This window comes from Ahaetulla prasina, chromosome 8 (assembly GCF_028640845.1).
Source record: "Ahaetulla prasina isolate Xishuangbanna chromosome 8, ASM2864084v1, whole genome shotgun sequence".
NCBI classification, from domain to species: domain Eukaryota; kingdom Metazoa; phylum Chordata; class Lepidosauria; order Squamata; family Colubridae; genus Ahaetulla; species Ahaetulla prasina.
Genome location: NC_080546.1, coordinates 49,132,913 through 49,150,867, shown reverse-complemented (window position 1 = coordinate 49,150,867; position 17,955 = coordinate 49,132,913). Strand labels below are relative to the sequence as shown.

Genomic DNA, 17,955 nt, shown 5'->3' with positions numbered 1-17,955 from the left:
TCCAGAAACAAATTTACAACTATTTCAAAAATAGGTTTTATTCTTTACAATTCTTGATTTAATATTTCTGGTATGCAGATCTTTCAGGCTTTTCATCTCTGTGCAAAAAAATATTCGCTTCTGAATCTGTATCACGCTAGCCCTATTAAAGTTTTAAATCACTTCCACTTGCATATGTTTATGCAAAGCATTATTGGTTCCTCATAGGCAATCAGTTGATCCAGACAATACTAGGGTTTCATTTGCAAGAAGTCTAAAGTCTAAACAGGTTTGATTGAACATTTGCCTGAATTTGTGTCCTAATGATATAGTTAAATTGTTATGCTTATTCCAGAATTTAGAATAAGCATAACTTTAGCTGTCCAACCCAGATAGGTTGCAGTATCAAAAGAATATAGTAGGGATTTTGGTAGCTAAGAATACATTCAAATATATCTACTAAATAAATTATTATTTAAAAAAGGATATTATTTCTAAAGATGGTTCATGAAACATTTGGTGAATCTCGGGCTACAGGTACTGGAGAAACCAACCGTACCAAGAAACAACAACAACAACAAGGGTGTAGCCAAGTGCATATTTCAAAACACTTGTTATGAAAATATGGCTGGAAGGAACTTTGTGGTGTTCATTTACAATATGTCTGCTTCCTATGTAAAACACAGCAGGATTGACAGAAACATGATCTCTGTAGGTGTTCAACTTGAAAAAAAAAAAGAATCCAAAAAAAAAACCCCGAATAAGGAAAAAGAAGAGGGTTGCTAGTAATTATAGTTCTGCAAAGATTAAATGCTGAAATAATATAGAAGAAAAAATTGTCCCTCTTGTCATGGTAATATAAGGAAAAGAAAAACATCCTTGAAATATTTGATTTCAAATATTAAACTGAACTGATAGCATACCAAAGAGGATAAAATATACCAATTAAATTTACATTTCATTGCTTTTCTGCTTAGTATCCTCTTTAGTAATACTGAATGGATTTATACAACACTTGAATCAATAAATAACCACATTTTATTCTTGCAGGTTGTGGGAACTCAACCCCTATAATTCATTGGATTGTGCAATCCAAAATGTAGGATTAATTGAGCAAACCATGTTTAATTTAATGACTGCTATCTTTTCCTGTTTCTGCAATGATTGTGAAACCCAAACTAAGCAATAAAATGAGGGAATAATATTCCAAGGAATATACTGCTCAAAAAAATGAAGGAACACTTAAACAATACAATGTAACTCCAAGTCAATCACACTTCTGTGAAATCAAACTGTCCACTTAGGTAGCAACACTGATTGACAAATCAATTCCACATGCTGTTGTGCACATGGAACAGATAACAGGTGGAAAGCATAGACAGCAAGACATCCCCAATAAAGGAGTGGTTCTGCAGGTGGTGACCACAGACCACTTCTCAGTTCCTATGCTTTCTGGCTGATGGTTTGGTCACTTTTGAATGCTGGCGGTGCTATCACTCTAGTGGTAGAATGAGACGGAGTCTACAACCCACACAAGTGGCTCAGGTAGTGCAGCTCATCCAGGATGGCATATCAACGTGAGCTGTGGCAAGAAGGTTTGCTGTGTCTGTCAGCGTAGTGTCCAGAGCATGGAGGCACTACCAGGAGACATGCCAGTACATCAGGAGATGTGGAGGAGGCCGTAGGAGGGCAACAACCCAGCAGCAGGACCGCTATCTCCGCCTTTGTGCAAGGAGGGATAGGAGGAGCACTGCCAGAGCCTTGCAAAATGACCTCCAGCGGGCCACAAATGTGCATGTGGCAGACTCCATGAGGGTGGTATGAGGGCCGACGTCCACAGGTGGGGGTTGGGCTTACAGCCCAACACCATGCAGGACATTTGGCATTTGCCAGAGAACACCAAGATTGGCAACTTCGCCACTGGTGCCCTGTGCTCTTCACAGATGAAAGCAGGTTCACACTGAGCACATGTGACAGACGTGACAGGGTCTGGAGACACCGTGGAGAACGTTCTGCTGCTTGCAACATCCTCCAGCATGACTGGTTTGGCAGCGGGTCAGTAATGGTGTGGGGTGGCATTTCTTTAGAGGGCCGCACAGCCTTCCATGTGCTCGCTAGAGGTAGCCTGACTGCCATTAGGTGCCGGGATGAGATCCTCAGACCCCTTGTGAGACCATATGCTGGTACGGTTGGCCCTGGGTTCCTCCTAATGCAAGACAGTGCTAGACCTCATGTGGCTGGAGTGTGTCAGCAGTTCCTGCAAGACGAAGGCATTGATGCTATGGACTGGCCCACCCGTTCTCCAGACCTGAATCCAATTGAGCACATCTGGGACATCAAGTCTCGCTCCATCCACCAACGCCACATTGCACCATAGACTATCCAGGAGGTGGGGGATGCTTTAGTTCAGGTGTGGGAGGAGATCCCTCAGGAGACCATCCGCTACCTCATCAGGAGCATGCCCAGGCGTTGTAGGAAGGTCATATAGGCACGTGGAGGCCACATGCACTACTCATTTTGACTTGTTTTAAGGACATTACATCAAGGTTGGATCAGCCTGTAGTATTGTTTTTCACTTTAATTTTGAGTGTATCTCCAAATCCAGACCTCCACAGGTTGCTCAATTTGATTTCCATTGATAATTTTTGTGTGATTGTGTTGTCAGCACATTCAACTATGTAATGAACACAGTATTTAATAAGAATATTTCATTCATTCAGATCTAGGATGTTTTATTTTTGTGTTTCCTTTATTTTTTTGACCAACTTATTAAAAATATATCACCTGTGCAAGATGTCATTTTATATGTGGGGTGGGGAGGACGCAATGAGAAGTAATGCATTCCTGTCTTGTAATTCAAGCATTTGATGAAGAGAAGCAAGAAAAAGAATAATGGTAAATGAGGAATGCTTTTTCTTTTTTATGGTGACTTCGAGTCAGTATTGACTCTTGGCAGTTCTCTGAATGAATAAGTCTCTGCATCTTTCTTGGAAAGAATTGGGAAGTGGTTTACAATTTCTTTCTTCCTAGAGCTGAGAGAGAGTGACTGGCCCCAAGATCACCCTGCTGACTTTGTACTTATGACAGGATTAGAACTCAATCTTCTGGTTTCTAGCTTGGTTTCTTAACCACTACACCAAACTGGCTCTCAATACTGGTAATAGCGAAGAGAAATTCAAAACATCGATGACTACACTGAAAATTTGCTATAAAACATCTATTTTGTTTTTTCCTAATAAACTTTGTCCAAAATTATTTTATTATACATTATACACCGCCCTGAGTCCTTCGGGAGAAGGGCGGTATAAAAATCGAATTAATAATAATAATAATAATAATAATAATAATAATAATAATAATAATAATAATAATAATAATAAACATTTCTATTCTTCCCAGTTCCACTATTATTTTAAGTTTTGTGCAGTTTTATAACCTAAATGGAAGGGTGCAAAGTGGGAGAGATTCAGCAAAATTCCTAATTTGAAATGAAAAATTCCTCATTTATATGATGTGATTAAATTGTGACATTTCTAGATTCCTGATAACTTTGTCATTACTTTACACAGTACTGAATATAATACACTCAGTATTTCTAGTAACAGTTTAAAATATAATATCAGTTTAAAATATGTTCTATTTTATATAGTGTAATTTTTTTTAAAATGGTTACTACTATACCACTATAATAACTAAGTAACTAAGGTTACTTATCTACAGAAAATAGATAATGCAGCATTGGTTAGGGGATCCAAAACCCTTATTGAATCCAGAGAAGTATGAACAAAATATGATAGAGTGTAATTTTCTACTTTATTGCATTGCACATTAAACTTAAGCTAGGAAAATGGATAAATTTCTTGTACCTAAAGTAACACATGTCCATAATTAAAGAGGTCTGTTCACGTTTGTGGTAGCTCATAGAGGAATAGATAAAGTACTATAAATAGCTCTTGATTCACAACCAAAATTGGGGCCAGAATTTCTCTTGCTAAACAAGGCAGTTGTCACACCTAATTTTACAACCATTCTGCTATGCTTGTTAAGCAAATCATGTTAATTGAATCATCTGGTGGTTAAGTGAATGCAGCTTCCCCCATTGCCTTTGCTTGTCGGAAGCCAGCTGGGAAGGTTGCAAGTGGCAATCACATGACCCCAAGGTGCTGCAACCATTATAAATACATGTGATTGCCAAACATCTGAATTTTGATGATGTGACTGTGGGCATGCAACAGTTGTAAATGTGAGGACCTGTTGTTAATCACTTTTTTCAGTGCCCTTATAATTTCAAATGGTCACTTAGAGAACAGGTTGTAAGTCAAGAACTGTATAGCAAGCCAGCTTTCCATGACTCTATTTCCCAAGGATGATGAAAACAGTAACCTACTGATCTTGAAGGGCATCAAGCTGATAGAGAATATGTAGGCAGCATTTTTCTTCAACATGAGCAGAAGATAAACATTAACTAAGTGATTTCACCTTCCAAAAGTTAAGTTAAACTTTTGGAAGACAGTTAAGCAAATAACTGGTTTATACCTATATTTCACTCTTCTACATTTGCAATTTAAAGAATCTAATTTTACCCAGAAGATTTTAGGGATCCCTCCTGTATTTCTTAATAAAGATACTGGTTTTTTCAAAACTTGATCCTCAGATACAATTCTATGAATAAATACCTATTTTTGTGGATCAGATCAGAAGAGTGTTTAAACATTAACAGTGACTCAAGGTCAAACTACTTTGTCTTAAACACATGTGCTTAAGCATGAGTTTATATTGTACCCATTTGTTCTATTCCCCCCAAAAGTGTAGGTTGGTACTTTGAGAAAGTAAGTTAACTCTTATTCCTTTAATTATTATTATTATTGTGTCCTTTGCCATTTTTCCATCAAAAATTCCCTCAAACTACTATTTTCTTTCAAAAAGTATAATATTCTGAAAATTGCATATTTTGGAGATAAACAGCTTCTTTTGAGGCTAATTCTCAATGAGAAAATAATACAAATGAGATAATGTTCAATAAATTCTATGCTGACATCTAAAACTAATTAGGGTTTTTTGCACTTGGTACACTAATAATATTCGGAAATATGTGCTTAGTATAATATATACCAGTGGTGAAATCCAATTTTTTTTACTACCAGTTCTATGGGCATGGCTTGGTGGGCATGGTAGGCATGGTGCGGCTTGGTGGGCATGGCAGGAGAAAGATACTGCAAAATGCCCATTCCCACCCCACTCTGGGGCCAGCCAGAGGTGGTATTTGTCAGTTCTCCGAACTGCTCAAAATTTCCACCATCGGTTCTCTAGAACCTGTCAGAACCTGCTGGATTTCACCCCTGATATATACTCTATCCCTGAATTACATTGCAATTTGTAGAACAAATTATAATTTAACCTAATTTTTCAATTTATCCAATTCTAGATCCAGAACCAAATTTAATTGGGAATCCTACAGTTATGAAAAATGAATTAATCTGAAGAGGACCTTCTTAAAAATAAAACCAAGACAATTTTAATATTACCAGAATGACAGGACAGAAAGAATAAAAAATGAACGTGGAGAAAGTAGAGGAAAAAGTCTTGCAGTCGCCTTTAATCATCAGGGATGAAAATGGCAACAGATGTATGAGTAACACCATTGGATCTTTGAATGGAAGGACTGTTAGTCAACCTCACCAAGGAGTAGAACATGAAGGCTGTAAAATATTTAAAGATACAGCTGGACTCAAAACCATTGCTTCAAGTCCATGCATTGAAGAGCAAGACTTGCAGAAAGCTGCCAGTGATTATATTTGCATGGGGACTTCAGACCTGAAGGGCACACAGTACTCTTTTTCAAAGGAACAATTTTACATGGATGCCATGAATCAGACTTTCCTAGAGTCAGAGAGCGATGGCAAAGAAAGCCTTGCAAAGGAACCTTTTCAGAATTGTAGTACTAGGAAATCAACGTCTTCTTGCCAGACAGATCTCATGAATTTAATGCCCCTGACCTCTAAGGAAAGGAGCACTACTGAAGTCCAACATGCATTAGGAAGTGCCCAAATAGAACAGGAAGATGCTAATACAAATGAATCTTTAATTACAATGATAAATTTGGGGGATACAATAAGTAAATGTTATGAGGTAGCAGTCAGTCCTAGGGAATTAGGTGAAACTTTCACCTGTGAATACTCTGGCACTCCTAACCTAGACGTTTTCATCCATTCAAATGCGCAATCTATTCCCCTTTCAATGGCAGAAGATGAGGTCACCAATTATATTGATTTAGTTTCACAGAATAGTGAACAGCCTGAAAAGCAAGGACAGCAGGATGCTGGTTCTTGCAGTAAGCAATTATCAGAACCAGAACAGTTTGATATGTGCAGAGACAAACATAAGAAATATATGCATAGCACTCCTGAACAAGATGAAAATAAATGGATGGCTGGAGCTAGTATAGAGGGTGACACACACGGTGTTTGCAGTTTAGCCATTGAAAGCTTTGAAGAGCATTCCGAACAGGAATTTTGTGAAGATGAAGTACAGATGACCAAAATCCAGAATCTTTTCAAAGAAAATGAGGCCTTGTTGAAGGGACCTAGTGAAATATCTGAGCAAATACAAAACGATACACCAAAGGCAGAAAGAGTTCCTCTGTCTGAGCACAACTGTCAAGTGACTTTCGTTGTTTATAACTCCCCAGCCAATGAACATACCTTGACTTGCCCTCCTACTATGGGGTCAAAAAATGCAACTTTTGCTGTAATTTCCATGCCAGATGATCCTGGTGATGGATCTAAACCTGTAAAGAATACTTCCTTGGTAAAAGATCACCCCAGAAGTCCTTCACTTAAAAATAATCCTGAACAAATTGTAGTAAAATCAACAAAGAGATCTCCTTTTACAGCTACTATAACCAAAGCCAGGAAAGCAGAAATTGTGAGCTTTCCAAAACCAAATTTTAAAAACATCAAGCCAAAAGTTGTCTCCAGGCCTGTGTCACAAAGTAAGGATGGTGCTGCTCTAAAAATAACTCCAAGATCTCCGCAACTATCTATTGCTTCCTCCTCCTCCTTGTCTTCCTCGCCAAAGCAACCATCTTTTTTGTTTGCAGCACTGAGGAAAAAAAAGGACTTGGATAAAGGCATGAAAGCAGAAACACCTATGAATAAGACTCCTAAGCAACATTTTAATAAACAGCTTCCTAGCCAAGGGGTGCATGCTGCAACTTATTCTGAAAATGTTTCTCAGAAGATCCCAAAACCAATGTTAAAGCAGAATGTGGATCAGGTTGAGAGAGCAAAGAATTTTAGTCCATCATGGTTCCCTATGGCTCTAATGAGCTCCCAGAACAATGGTGGGTCACCAAGTGAAGGGATGGGTAATGCAGAAACTTTGATTCAGCCTTGGGCTGTGAGTAGCTGCCAGAGAGTTTTAGAAAACAAGCATTCAAATGACTGTACGGGAATTCCAAGTGAGACATCTACCCAAGAGGTTACAAACAATGGCCATGGACTAGTGCAGTTTTGTTCGGTAAGTTTATGTGTGTATTATGTACTGTATGTATGTATGTATTCTTAATCTGATCTTCAAGCCATGTTTTTCACTGGTTGTATGTTCCTGAACTGAAAACCACTTTATTTCTGAGGTTATGATGATTGTCATCTTGATTTTATAGGCAGAAACCCATATTTTTCCCTAAATAGTAATTATTACCATATAAACAAGGCTAATGCTGATTTAGGTTTTTAAAGATATATATATATTTATTGAATGGCTTTACATAGTTAAAAGAGAAACAAGAACAAAAATGTAAAAAAGTTAAAAGTACTAAAATCAGATAGAAAGAGTTAAAAAGCAGTTTCCAATTTTCCTTACAGGAGTTGCTAAATTTTTATTATTTGTCTCTTTAAAACTGCATTATATATTTTCCAACTTCCCATATTCAGTCCATTATAATTGACAAACCTAGGAATCACCAGTTCATTTTTACCCACTGTCAGCAAAAAGATCATACAAGCTTTCCAGATTTATAAAAAAAATTATAGAATTTATTTTATAAAAAATAAAAATTCTGGTTTCCACTGGATATTATTTTTTAAAATTTGAGACATTGTATGTATTGTTGTCCAGTTCTTTTTCACTTTTTTCATGTTTACCACGCAATTTGGTTTGTAACTTAATAACTACAAACTACATATGTTTAGCTGCTGCCTGTTTCTACTTTAAACACTGAAGATAAATGCTAACACAAAACTCAGACTAGTTGGCATGTTTTCCTTGAGACAGAGCCTTTTATCTTTTTTATTGAGCCTTATGCTGAAAAATTACATCTTATTAAAGATCTGATTTATCCATCCACTATAAGTCTAATACAAAAGAGCTAGTTTGTTTACAATTTGAATCTAATCTAATCTTATTGTAATCTATCTATGTCTTAATGTAGGTTATTTTAAGAATGCAATTAATACAACATAGTGCTGCAAAATAATACTTCCTAGCTTTCAGTTCAGCATTGACACCATTTTGTATTTTGAAAATCCTTTTGCCTTGAAACAAAAAAAATATGAGTACATAATCTGGCATTATCAAACCAAACCAACAATCTGATTAATATGCAGCCACTTATGTTTTGCAATGAGAATTTTTAGCAAGCTCCCAGCAAACATGCTGATGCTAGTTAAAAGTATGTTGATGAGTCTGTCTTAGATATTGGTATAAAAATGATTGAGTGCTAGCATTACAAACTTAATATTGGTATTTAATAACATTTTAAACATATATATGCACATTCACAATTTAGATTCCTAGAAGGGGTTACCCCAGCACCCACTGATTGCTTCTGCTCTGAATGCAAACTTTTTGGGTCTCCATGAACAGGTGAAATTTCATAGAAGAAACTGTTGTTTCACTCCAACAATATTTGGGGACATTTGTGGCATGTCAGGAAAAAATCTTGATGCTTACCACAAAGAGTTAACTACAACATTAGAAGATTTTGCAGCAACAGACACTTATCTTTACATGCTCCAAACCCACACAATTAAGTGCCAGAAATAGTGCTGCAATCTTACGACTGTTAGTTGCCTTCTCTGCTTAATCAAGAATGCATGGATAACTATCATTAACAAAAAGTATGTATCTACAGTATGGAAAATTTGAGGCAGACCTTACTAGCACGTATAATCAACTGAATGATGCTTCATTAGCAGTAGTTACTTTGTGCTCTGCATTATGAGAGTAAGAATATACATGTTTCTACATTTATTCTCCCCATCTCTTTGTTTTTTCCATATGGTATTAAATCATGCAGGTTTCTTTGTCTAAAACAGACACCAAACAAGGACAAGGTTTTCCTAAAGGCAGTCCTGGTCCTGTAAGGAATGTACCGCCATCTAAAATTGCATTCCCTTCTAGGAGAGGAACTGAGAATAAAAATACTCATGTGACCAAACTTTCATCTCCTCAAAGACACAGTTTATCATCAAACTCTGGTGAGAAACATTTTTGTCTATTATCATTCTTGTACAGAATGTATGACAACCTAGTGTTTCAATTAATATAAGTTTGAAAAATATATTCACTAAAAATTAATTGAATTGTCAGTGTTTTTCCTAAACACTGTATCCTAAGTCAACGATCTAATTGCAATTGGGTGTAGTCTGAAATGTTTGGGTATAAATTCTATAATATGACATTGTACTAAGCCAAGATATTTTTAATCATTGTTAGAATAAGCCATAAGCTGACATATCCTGTTACAGTTGAGTTTATTGTGTTGTTTCAACCGGGATATGATTCCAGATTAGATCAGAGAATAGGGGGTGGGAAACCATGCAAGCACTCTAGACCAAAGCCCTGGCATTATTGTCAGTTATTTGTAGTTGATTCGTCTTGCTTTTACTCTTAGAATAAATTGAGGTTGAGAGTTTTAACTCTCCGTCTAAAAAATCACAGTTGCATTGTTATAATTGATTACTTTAGGAGCAATAGAACTGTTCCCTTGTAGAGCCAAGTTGCTGATGTTCTGATATATCCATGCTACCTGAGAAAGGGATTAAATTAAATCCTCTCCAAATAATACAAATAAATGTTATTGAAAGGCTGGCAGTGGGAAATAAAGCTTCTTTATTTAAGACTAGAGATTAAGCTAGACCTTTACTAAAGTTATATTAGGTTATTTGGAACTTTTTTTGTGGGGGCAGGGTAAACCAGCAACTCTCAATTATCATGATCAATAGAATTTGGAGATCTGTAATTCTAAATTTCTCTGAAAGTAACCTAGTAGGGAAGGTTGATGTCAACTGTTTTGATTATCACATATATTAAATATTTCTGTGTGTTTTTCCTCATTTGATAATAGCAACAAACATTGATCAATAGGGGATGAGATCTAGCTGAGAAGTAATGGTAAGTTTCAGCTGACGATCTCTATTGAGAAAATAGTCTGAAGCTGGCTTCCCTGCAGATATGACTACCCCAGCATATCAAGATGGTACTTCATAATTTTGGTGGGTGTTTGAAGTCTGAGCCAGGACAATCTCATGGGAAGACTACCATATAAGATATGCCCAAATTGAAAGCACACAAAGTAATTCTTCAGTACTTTGAGCCATTGCATCTTTCAAGTAGAGTCAGTGATTAGAGTCTTGGTATGTTCTGTACAAATTAAAATTCTGAATATCTCAATATAAGAGTTCTGTATTAGTTCACAATATTTCTATTTTTTCCTCAATAGTTTTCTAACCATTATTAACTAGATGGTTGGCCTGGACATGAAAAGCATAACTTTGAAAACATGTCATCATTTTAAAAGCATGCTAATGACTTGTTATCTAGAAAAACCTGTTTTAATTTGTCTGGCTTTCCCACCCTCTGTAAAATGGGAAGCAGTCCAAAACAATGTGCCTCTCTATGTGCTTCTCTTTCATGTTCAGACATGCTGTCTCTGTTTGTTTTCCTACCCTGAGCTTTGGTGTAAAATCTTTAAGTAGACAATTTAATTCTATTCATAAAAATGTCTTAGTGGGAGGTAAGCATAGAAAGTGGGGAAAAAGTCAACTGTAACCTTAGTTTTTTACACACTACTGTATTTAAAAACCACAATTTATGTGCTCCATCTAATTTTATATTACCTCTTTTTAAGAAGAAGAAAGAAATTTAGTGATCTTAAAAATAGGTGTAATATGAATCATGTTTTGTTCTGTGGCGTTTGCAGTAATGAATTCAGAGTTTGAACTGGGTTAACTTTGGGTTAACTTTTAAACTTTGGCTTTTACTTGAGAAAATGCTATATGCATCATGGTATTTCAAGCTGATAATAGCTATTATATAAATTTCTCCCTTAACCTTGTCGATTTTGCTAGACACTCACTTTCAATTTGTGTAGTCATGTTTGACCCTTTTGAGAGCTACAGAGTCTCACTTTGGAATACAGTGTAAGCAGTAGGCATTTTCAGAGGCAGCTGATTGTGCAAGTTCATCTCTATGGATGCTTTCTAAATCTATCTTATTAAGGACTTTTTATCTTATCTACAGATAAGGGATGATTGTATTATTTCCAATTTCAAAGCCAGTTTCTATAGCCACAGGCAAACATTTTTATTGTAATAGTGGCTGCGCTCTAAGACATTGCTTACATCGAGAGAAAAATCTTTGAATTGTATTAATGGATGAAGGAGATTTAAACAACTCTGATATTACTATGATTTGTCTTAATATTATTAAGACAAAAGGTTTTCTCCATAATTTTAGATATATCAAAAATAAATGGACTATCATAAAATTAAGCAAATGCCTTCATTTAGCAGCAAAGATAAGTCAGAACATTTTTCCGTAGCCTGCTGCACTCCTTAGGCATTCGGGGAGAAAAAGATCTGGGATTGGTAGATAGCAGAAAGCATCTGGTTGGCCAAGGCTTAATAGAAAACTTGTTTTTAGTAAATATGATAATTCTTGGAAAAGAGAGAGAGCCATTCACAGCTATAGATCCCTTTGATACAAAGTTCAGCCAAGGACTCTAAATAAAGGCAGTCCTCAATTTACGATTGTAATTGAGCCCAAATTTCTGTTGTTAAGTGAGATATAGGTTAAGTTTTATCCCATTTTACGACCTTTCTTACCTCAGCTGTTAAGTGAAACACTGCAACTGATAAGTTAGTAACCCGATTAAGTGAATCTGGCTTCCCCATTGACTTTGCTTGTCACAAAAGATGACCACATTACTTGGGACATAGCAACAGTCATAAATATGAACCAGTTGCCAAGCCTCTGAATTTTGATTACAAGACCATGGGGATGCTGTAATGGTCGTAACTGAAAAACGGTCATAAGTCACTTTTTTCTGTGTGGGTGTAACTTTGAACGGTCACTAAAGAACTGTTGTATGTCGAGGATTACCTGTTTCTCCTTTTAATACTAATAGAAGAGTGGATGAAAGTCTGAGGTCTCAGTTGTTCAGCTTTGTATTCATTGGCTTTATGTTTTTAGTATAATTTGAGGCATGTGGGCTAAACAAATATTTCTTTTCCCTCACAGCAGTGCTCAGATACAGCTTGCTAACTGTTAAAGAGCCGCAGGCTTCAAACTAAGAGGCATGAGGCAATGTGAGCCAATACGATGCATTCCATCCATAGCTAAAAATTGGCATGGAAAAATTGTTGCAGATACTGTGCAGACTGCTTGTTGTTAAAGAATGGCTGAAACCAAGCTTGCATGTCTACTTCAAGCTAGCCTTTATATTATGGCAGATATCTAAACAGTTCACCGCTGAGAGATCTGGTTAGAGTGTTAGCTAAGAGTCTGGCTACTCTCCACTAGCAAGTTGGCTGTTTGCATTCTGAATTATCATTTGTTTTGAAATTATTATCTAGTGCATACATGGTGTGCGGTTATCATGTTCTGAATTGCTGACAGAAAATCTGGTTTTTAGTTATGATTCATTATTTATAGAATAAACTGAGAAGAATTAAATCTAAACTTATCCACTGGCATTTGATAATAGCACAGGCATCTCCCCCCACCCACCCAACTTCATAATAGCTAAAGAGTTTGGCTCATGTTGCTGCTTAAAGCTAGACATGACATGTTCCTTTAGTTGTTGTTTTTTTCTTTTTAATCCAAAGTCTGTCTGTCCCTGGGGAGACACAATTTCAATCAGAATGAATCCTTGCCTTCAACCTTTCCCTAGGGTTGATTTTTCTGTTCAAAATAAGTTATATCCATATTAATATGCTTTAGTAGTCCAACAAAAAGTGTTAAGCATTTATAGATTTAGTAATCTTTTATAACCAAGCTGCTTAACACTCCCTAAAAGCACGTCTTGTGCACAGCACAGAAAGGTTATGAAGTAGTAAGGAAATAAAATTAAGACATAAATTAAGGAAAAGAAAAAAAAGTATGGCTAGTTTAAGTTTATCCTACATGCTATATTTTTCCAACTTTCTATACTGGAAAACGTCCTTCTTATAATGTTTTATATATTGCCTCCTGTTTTTCAAAACTCATTTCTTTGAGAGGAACTTGTACAGAAGTGTACAGAAGCATGTGGTTTATGCATTTTTTCTCTTTTCTGAGAAATAGCTAGGCCCAGTATTCTTAACACTTAACAGGTTAACAGGCCCAGTACTCTTCAATATCTTCATCAATGATTTAAACTAGAGGATAGAAAGAGAACTCATCAAATTTGCAGACGACACCAAGCTGGCAGGAATAACCAATACTCCAGAAAATAAGCTTAAGATACAGAAGGATCTCAGCCAACTTGAACACTTGGATCCTATCTAACAAAATGAAATTCAGTGGTGAGAAAAGAGGTTCTTTTCTGCATCACACAATTCAGTTTGTTATATAGAATAGAATAGAATTTTTTATTGGCCAAGTGTGATTGGACACACAAGGAATTTGTCTTGGTGCATATGCTCTCAGTGTACATAAAAGAAAAGATGCGTTCATCAAGGTACAACATTTACAATACAATTGATGATCAATATATCAATATAAATCATAAGGATTGCCAGCAACAAGTTATAGTCATACAGTCATAAGTGGAAAGAGATTGGCGATGGGAACTATGAAACGATTAATAGTAGTGCAGATTCAGTAAATAGTCTGACAGTGTTGAGGGAATTATTTGTTTAGCAGAGTGATGGCCTTCGGGGAAAAACTGTTCTTGTGTCTAGTTGTTCTGGTGTGCAGTGCTCTATAGCGTCGTTTTGAGGGTAGGAGTTGAAACAGTTTATGTCCAGGATGTGAGGGGTCTGTAAATATTTTCACAGCCCTCTTTTTGACTCGTGCAGTATACAGGTCCTCAATGGAAGGCAAGTTGGTAGCAATTATTTTTTCTGCAGTTCTAATTATCCTCTGAAGTCTGTGTTTTTCTTGTTGGGTTGCAGAACCGAACCAGACAGTTATAGAGGTGCAAATGACAGACTCAATAATTCCTCTGTAGAATTGGATCAGCAGCTCCTTGGGCAGTTTGAGCTTACTGAGTTGGCACAGAAAGAACATTCTTTGTTGTCCTTTTTTAATGATGTTTTTGATGTTAGCTGTCCATTTGAGATCTTGCGATATGATAGAACCCAGAAATTTGAAGGTTTCTACTGTTGATACTGTGTTGTCAAGTATTGTGAGAAGTGGAAGTATGGAAGGGTTTTTCCTAAAGTCTACCACCATTTCTACGGTTTTGAGTGTGTTCAGTTCCAGATTGTTTTGGTTGCACCACAAGGCTAGTCGTTCGACCTCTCGTCTATATGCGGATTCGTCATTGTCTCGAATGAGACCAATCACTGTTGTGTCATCTGCGAACTTCAGTAGCTTAACAGATGGATCATTGGAGATGCAGTCATTGGTATACAGAGAGAAGAGAAGTGGGGAGAGCACACAGCCTTGGGGGGGCCCTGTGCTAATTGTACAGGTATTTGATGTGATCTTGCTTAGCTTCACCTGCTGCTTCCTGTTTGTTAGGAAGCTTGTGATCCACTTACAAGTCTGTTCCGGTACCTGTAGCTGGTTTAGCTTAGTTAGAAGAATGTCTGGAATGATGGTATTGAATGCTGAACTAAAGTCTACAAAAAGGACCCTTGCATAGGTCTTTGGAGACTCAAGATGTTGTAGGATGTAGTGCAGAGCCATATTAACAGCATCATCTGTTGATCTATTTGCTCGGTATGCAAATTGCAAGGGGTCTAACAGCGGATCCGTGATGGATTTCAGGTAGGAAAGCACTAGCCTTTCAAAGGTTTTCATGACTACAGATGTTAAAGCAACTGGTCTGTAGTCATTCAGTTCCTTGATGGTGGGCTTCTTCGGCACTGGGATGATGGTAGAGCGTTTGAAGCACTTTATCTAAATCAACAAATATATATATATATATAGTAAAGTTTCCCTTGTACATGTGTTTTTCTGGGAGCTGACAAAAAGCAAAAATGTCATCTACATGCCCTCGGCCCAGCATATCAGCCATATTGAATGACACAGATTTTGTTCATTGTAATTTTTCACACCATTTCAAGTACAATTTTTCCCAGGAATACAAGCTAATTCCTTTGTAGCTTTTGTATTCAATCTAATTCCCTTTCCTTTTGGATTAAGTGAACAATAACAACATTCTTCCAATTGTCAGGCATAAGTTTAGTCTTCACACACATATTAAGCTAGTTGAACAGCCACTCTATAAATAAACTGCACCCACATTTTAACATTTTTTTCACATTTCCATACTGTGTATATTTTTCTCAGAAAGGGATTCTGGGGGTATACAATAAAATATTAAAATATAAAACAGTATATATATATAAAAGTTTAAAAAAATAAAGTTAAGAGGCAGCAAAAGGTTAGAATTATTTAAAAGATGAAGGCAGGTTTTTTAGGAGACTAAGCCCACAGTTGTGTGCTCTATTGATGGGAACAGGATAAGGATATGAATAAATGGGGACATTAGGACAGGGACGGTAGGCACTTTGGTGTGCTTATGCATGCCCCCTTACAGACCTCTTACGAATGGGATGAGGTCAACAGTAGACAGTCTAAGGTTAAAGTTATGGGGGTTTGGGGAAGTAATCACAGAGTCAGGTAGTGCATTCCAGGCATTCACTACTCTTGCTGAAGTCGTATTTCCTGCAATCGAGTTTGGAGTGGTTTACCTTAAGTTTGTATCTATTATGTGCTTGTGTATTATTGCGGTGTAAGCTGAAGTAGTCATTGACAGGTAGGACATTGTAGCAGATAATTTTGTGTACTATGCTTAGGTCAGACCGAAGGCGGCATAATTCTAAATTGTCTAATCCCAAAATTTCAAGCCTTGGTGGCATAAGGTATTCTGTTGAGGAGTGGAGTACTCTTCTTGTGAAATATCTCTGGACTCACTCAATTGTATTAATGTTGTGTCTTGCCCGCTCTCACCGCAGCCGGGGTCTGCTTATCTGCTTCCGAACACTGAAGAATGTCCTCCCGGCCCCAGCCCTGGCTCCATGCTGAGGAGGGGGCATCTCCCGGCCCCAGCCCTGGCTCCATGCCCAGGCAGGCTGAAGAAGAGCAAGTATCTCCAGCCCCCAGCTCTGGCTCCATGCCCAGGCAAACGGAGCAACTAGACCCCTCCCCCTCCTCCACAGCATGTGAGCCTGAGGAAGGTCAATTACCAACAGCTGCCGATTGGAGTGACCCTCGCGTCAGAAGACTTGATAGGCGGAGGCAACAGAAGGAAGGGAGGGGCAGGCCTGGATAAGTGCTGAGTCATGGAGCCACACCCCATGGCCTATATAAAGGATCTGCTTTCTGGCATTCTCTGAGTCAGGCAAAGTCTAAACATATCTTGCTGAAGTCACTTTCTGGTCTCCTGCCTGCCCTGAGGACTTTGCTAGGACTTTGGCAGAGCTGCAGAGGCACACCTGATTCGGATTTCCCTGACCCGGCCGTCAGCGGAGGAGTGGGACACGACAATTAATGTCTGATATACAGTGCAGGTTCCAGGCAGATGAGCTGTATTCGAGAATTAGTCTAGCAAAGGTTTTGTATACCCTAGTTTGCAGTTCAATATTACCAGAGAAGAAGCTTCGCAAGGTTAAGTTAACAACTCTTAATGCTTTTTTTGGAAAGGTTGTTGCAGTGAGCTCTGACTCTTAGATCATTTGAGATGAGTACTCCAAGGTCCTACATGAGACAAGGTCCTACGTGAGATGACATAACCATGTCGTAACTCCTTTTCAGAAAGAATGGGGACCTCTCTTACCTTCAGGGGAAGAATATTCCATAGGGCAGGGGCAATGGCAGAGAAGGTTCTCTTCCTAGTCCAACTCCACCAGTTGGAATTCTTTAACTGCAACATAACTTCCCTGCCTGAGACAGCCAAGGACTACCTGTATTTTTTCACCATTACACAATGCATCATTTTCTTACATCCCATTTGGTGTAATTTGGCATACTTTTATTGCATTCTATATTGTAATTATTTTCACTATATTTATTTCACTTCTATATTCTCTTTCTTACTTCAATGCATGTAAAAATGGGGCAGAGATTTGCTGACACAGTCATGGCTGTCATCTTGACTTTTTGTTAACCATACCCTGCAGACACATCTGCTTATATTGTATCCAATTGCCATTCCATTTCTTGAAATAGTAAGTTTATCTTCTAATACTCTCTCTTACAGGATTACTAATTTTGCTTACTGCAGTCATTTCTGTTTTAACTTTTTTCTTATCCTTCCTTTGTTCTATCTCCATTCATTGCCAAAGATTCACTCCTGATACCAATATATTCAGATTCTCTCATCACTGTTTTCTTCACTAATTCTTTCATCATAAAAATCATGTTTTTATTTATTACTTTTCTATCTTTACATATGAATATACTTATGCTTAAACTATGTAGTTAATAAAAATGATTTCTTAAGCAGATGTTCCCCAAGCAGTTGTAATTCTCAATTGTTCTTGAGGCTCTGACTAGCCCAGTTGCTATTTCTCTTCTCTTTTCTCCATTTATCTATTCCTG

At 37.3% G+C, this 17,955-nt stretch overlaps 1 protein-coding gene across 3 annotated transcripts in view; it reads left to right on the top strand.

Annotated features, from left to right (window-relative positions):
* MTUS1 (microtubule associated scaffold protein 1) overlaps window positions 1-17,955 on the top strand; it is a 130,760-nt gene that overhangs the window by 29,361 nt on the left and 83,444 nt on the right. For all 3 annotated transcript variants that reach the window (XM_058192597.1, XM_058192596.1, XM_058192595.1), the window contains exons 2-3: window positions 5,405-7,497; window positions 9,278-9,458. In XM_058192597.1, the coding sequence (XP_058048580.1) occupies window positions 5,533-7,497; window positions 9,278-9,458 (2,146 nt within the window). In that variant the 5' untranslated portion in view covers window positions 5,405-5,532. The remainder of the gene's footprint in view (window positions 1-5,404; window positions 7,498-9,277; window positions 9,459-17,955) is intronic.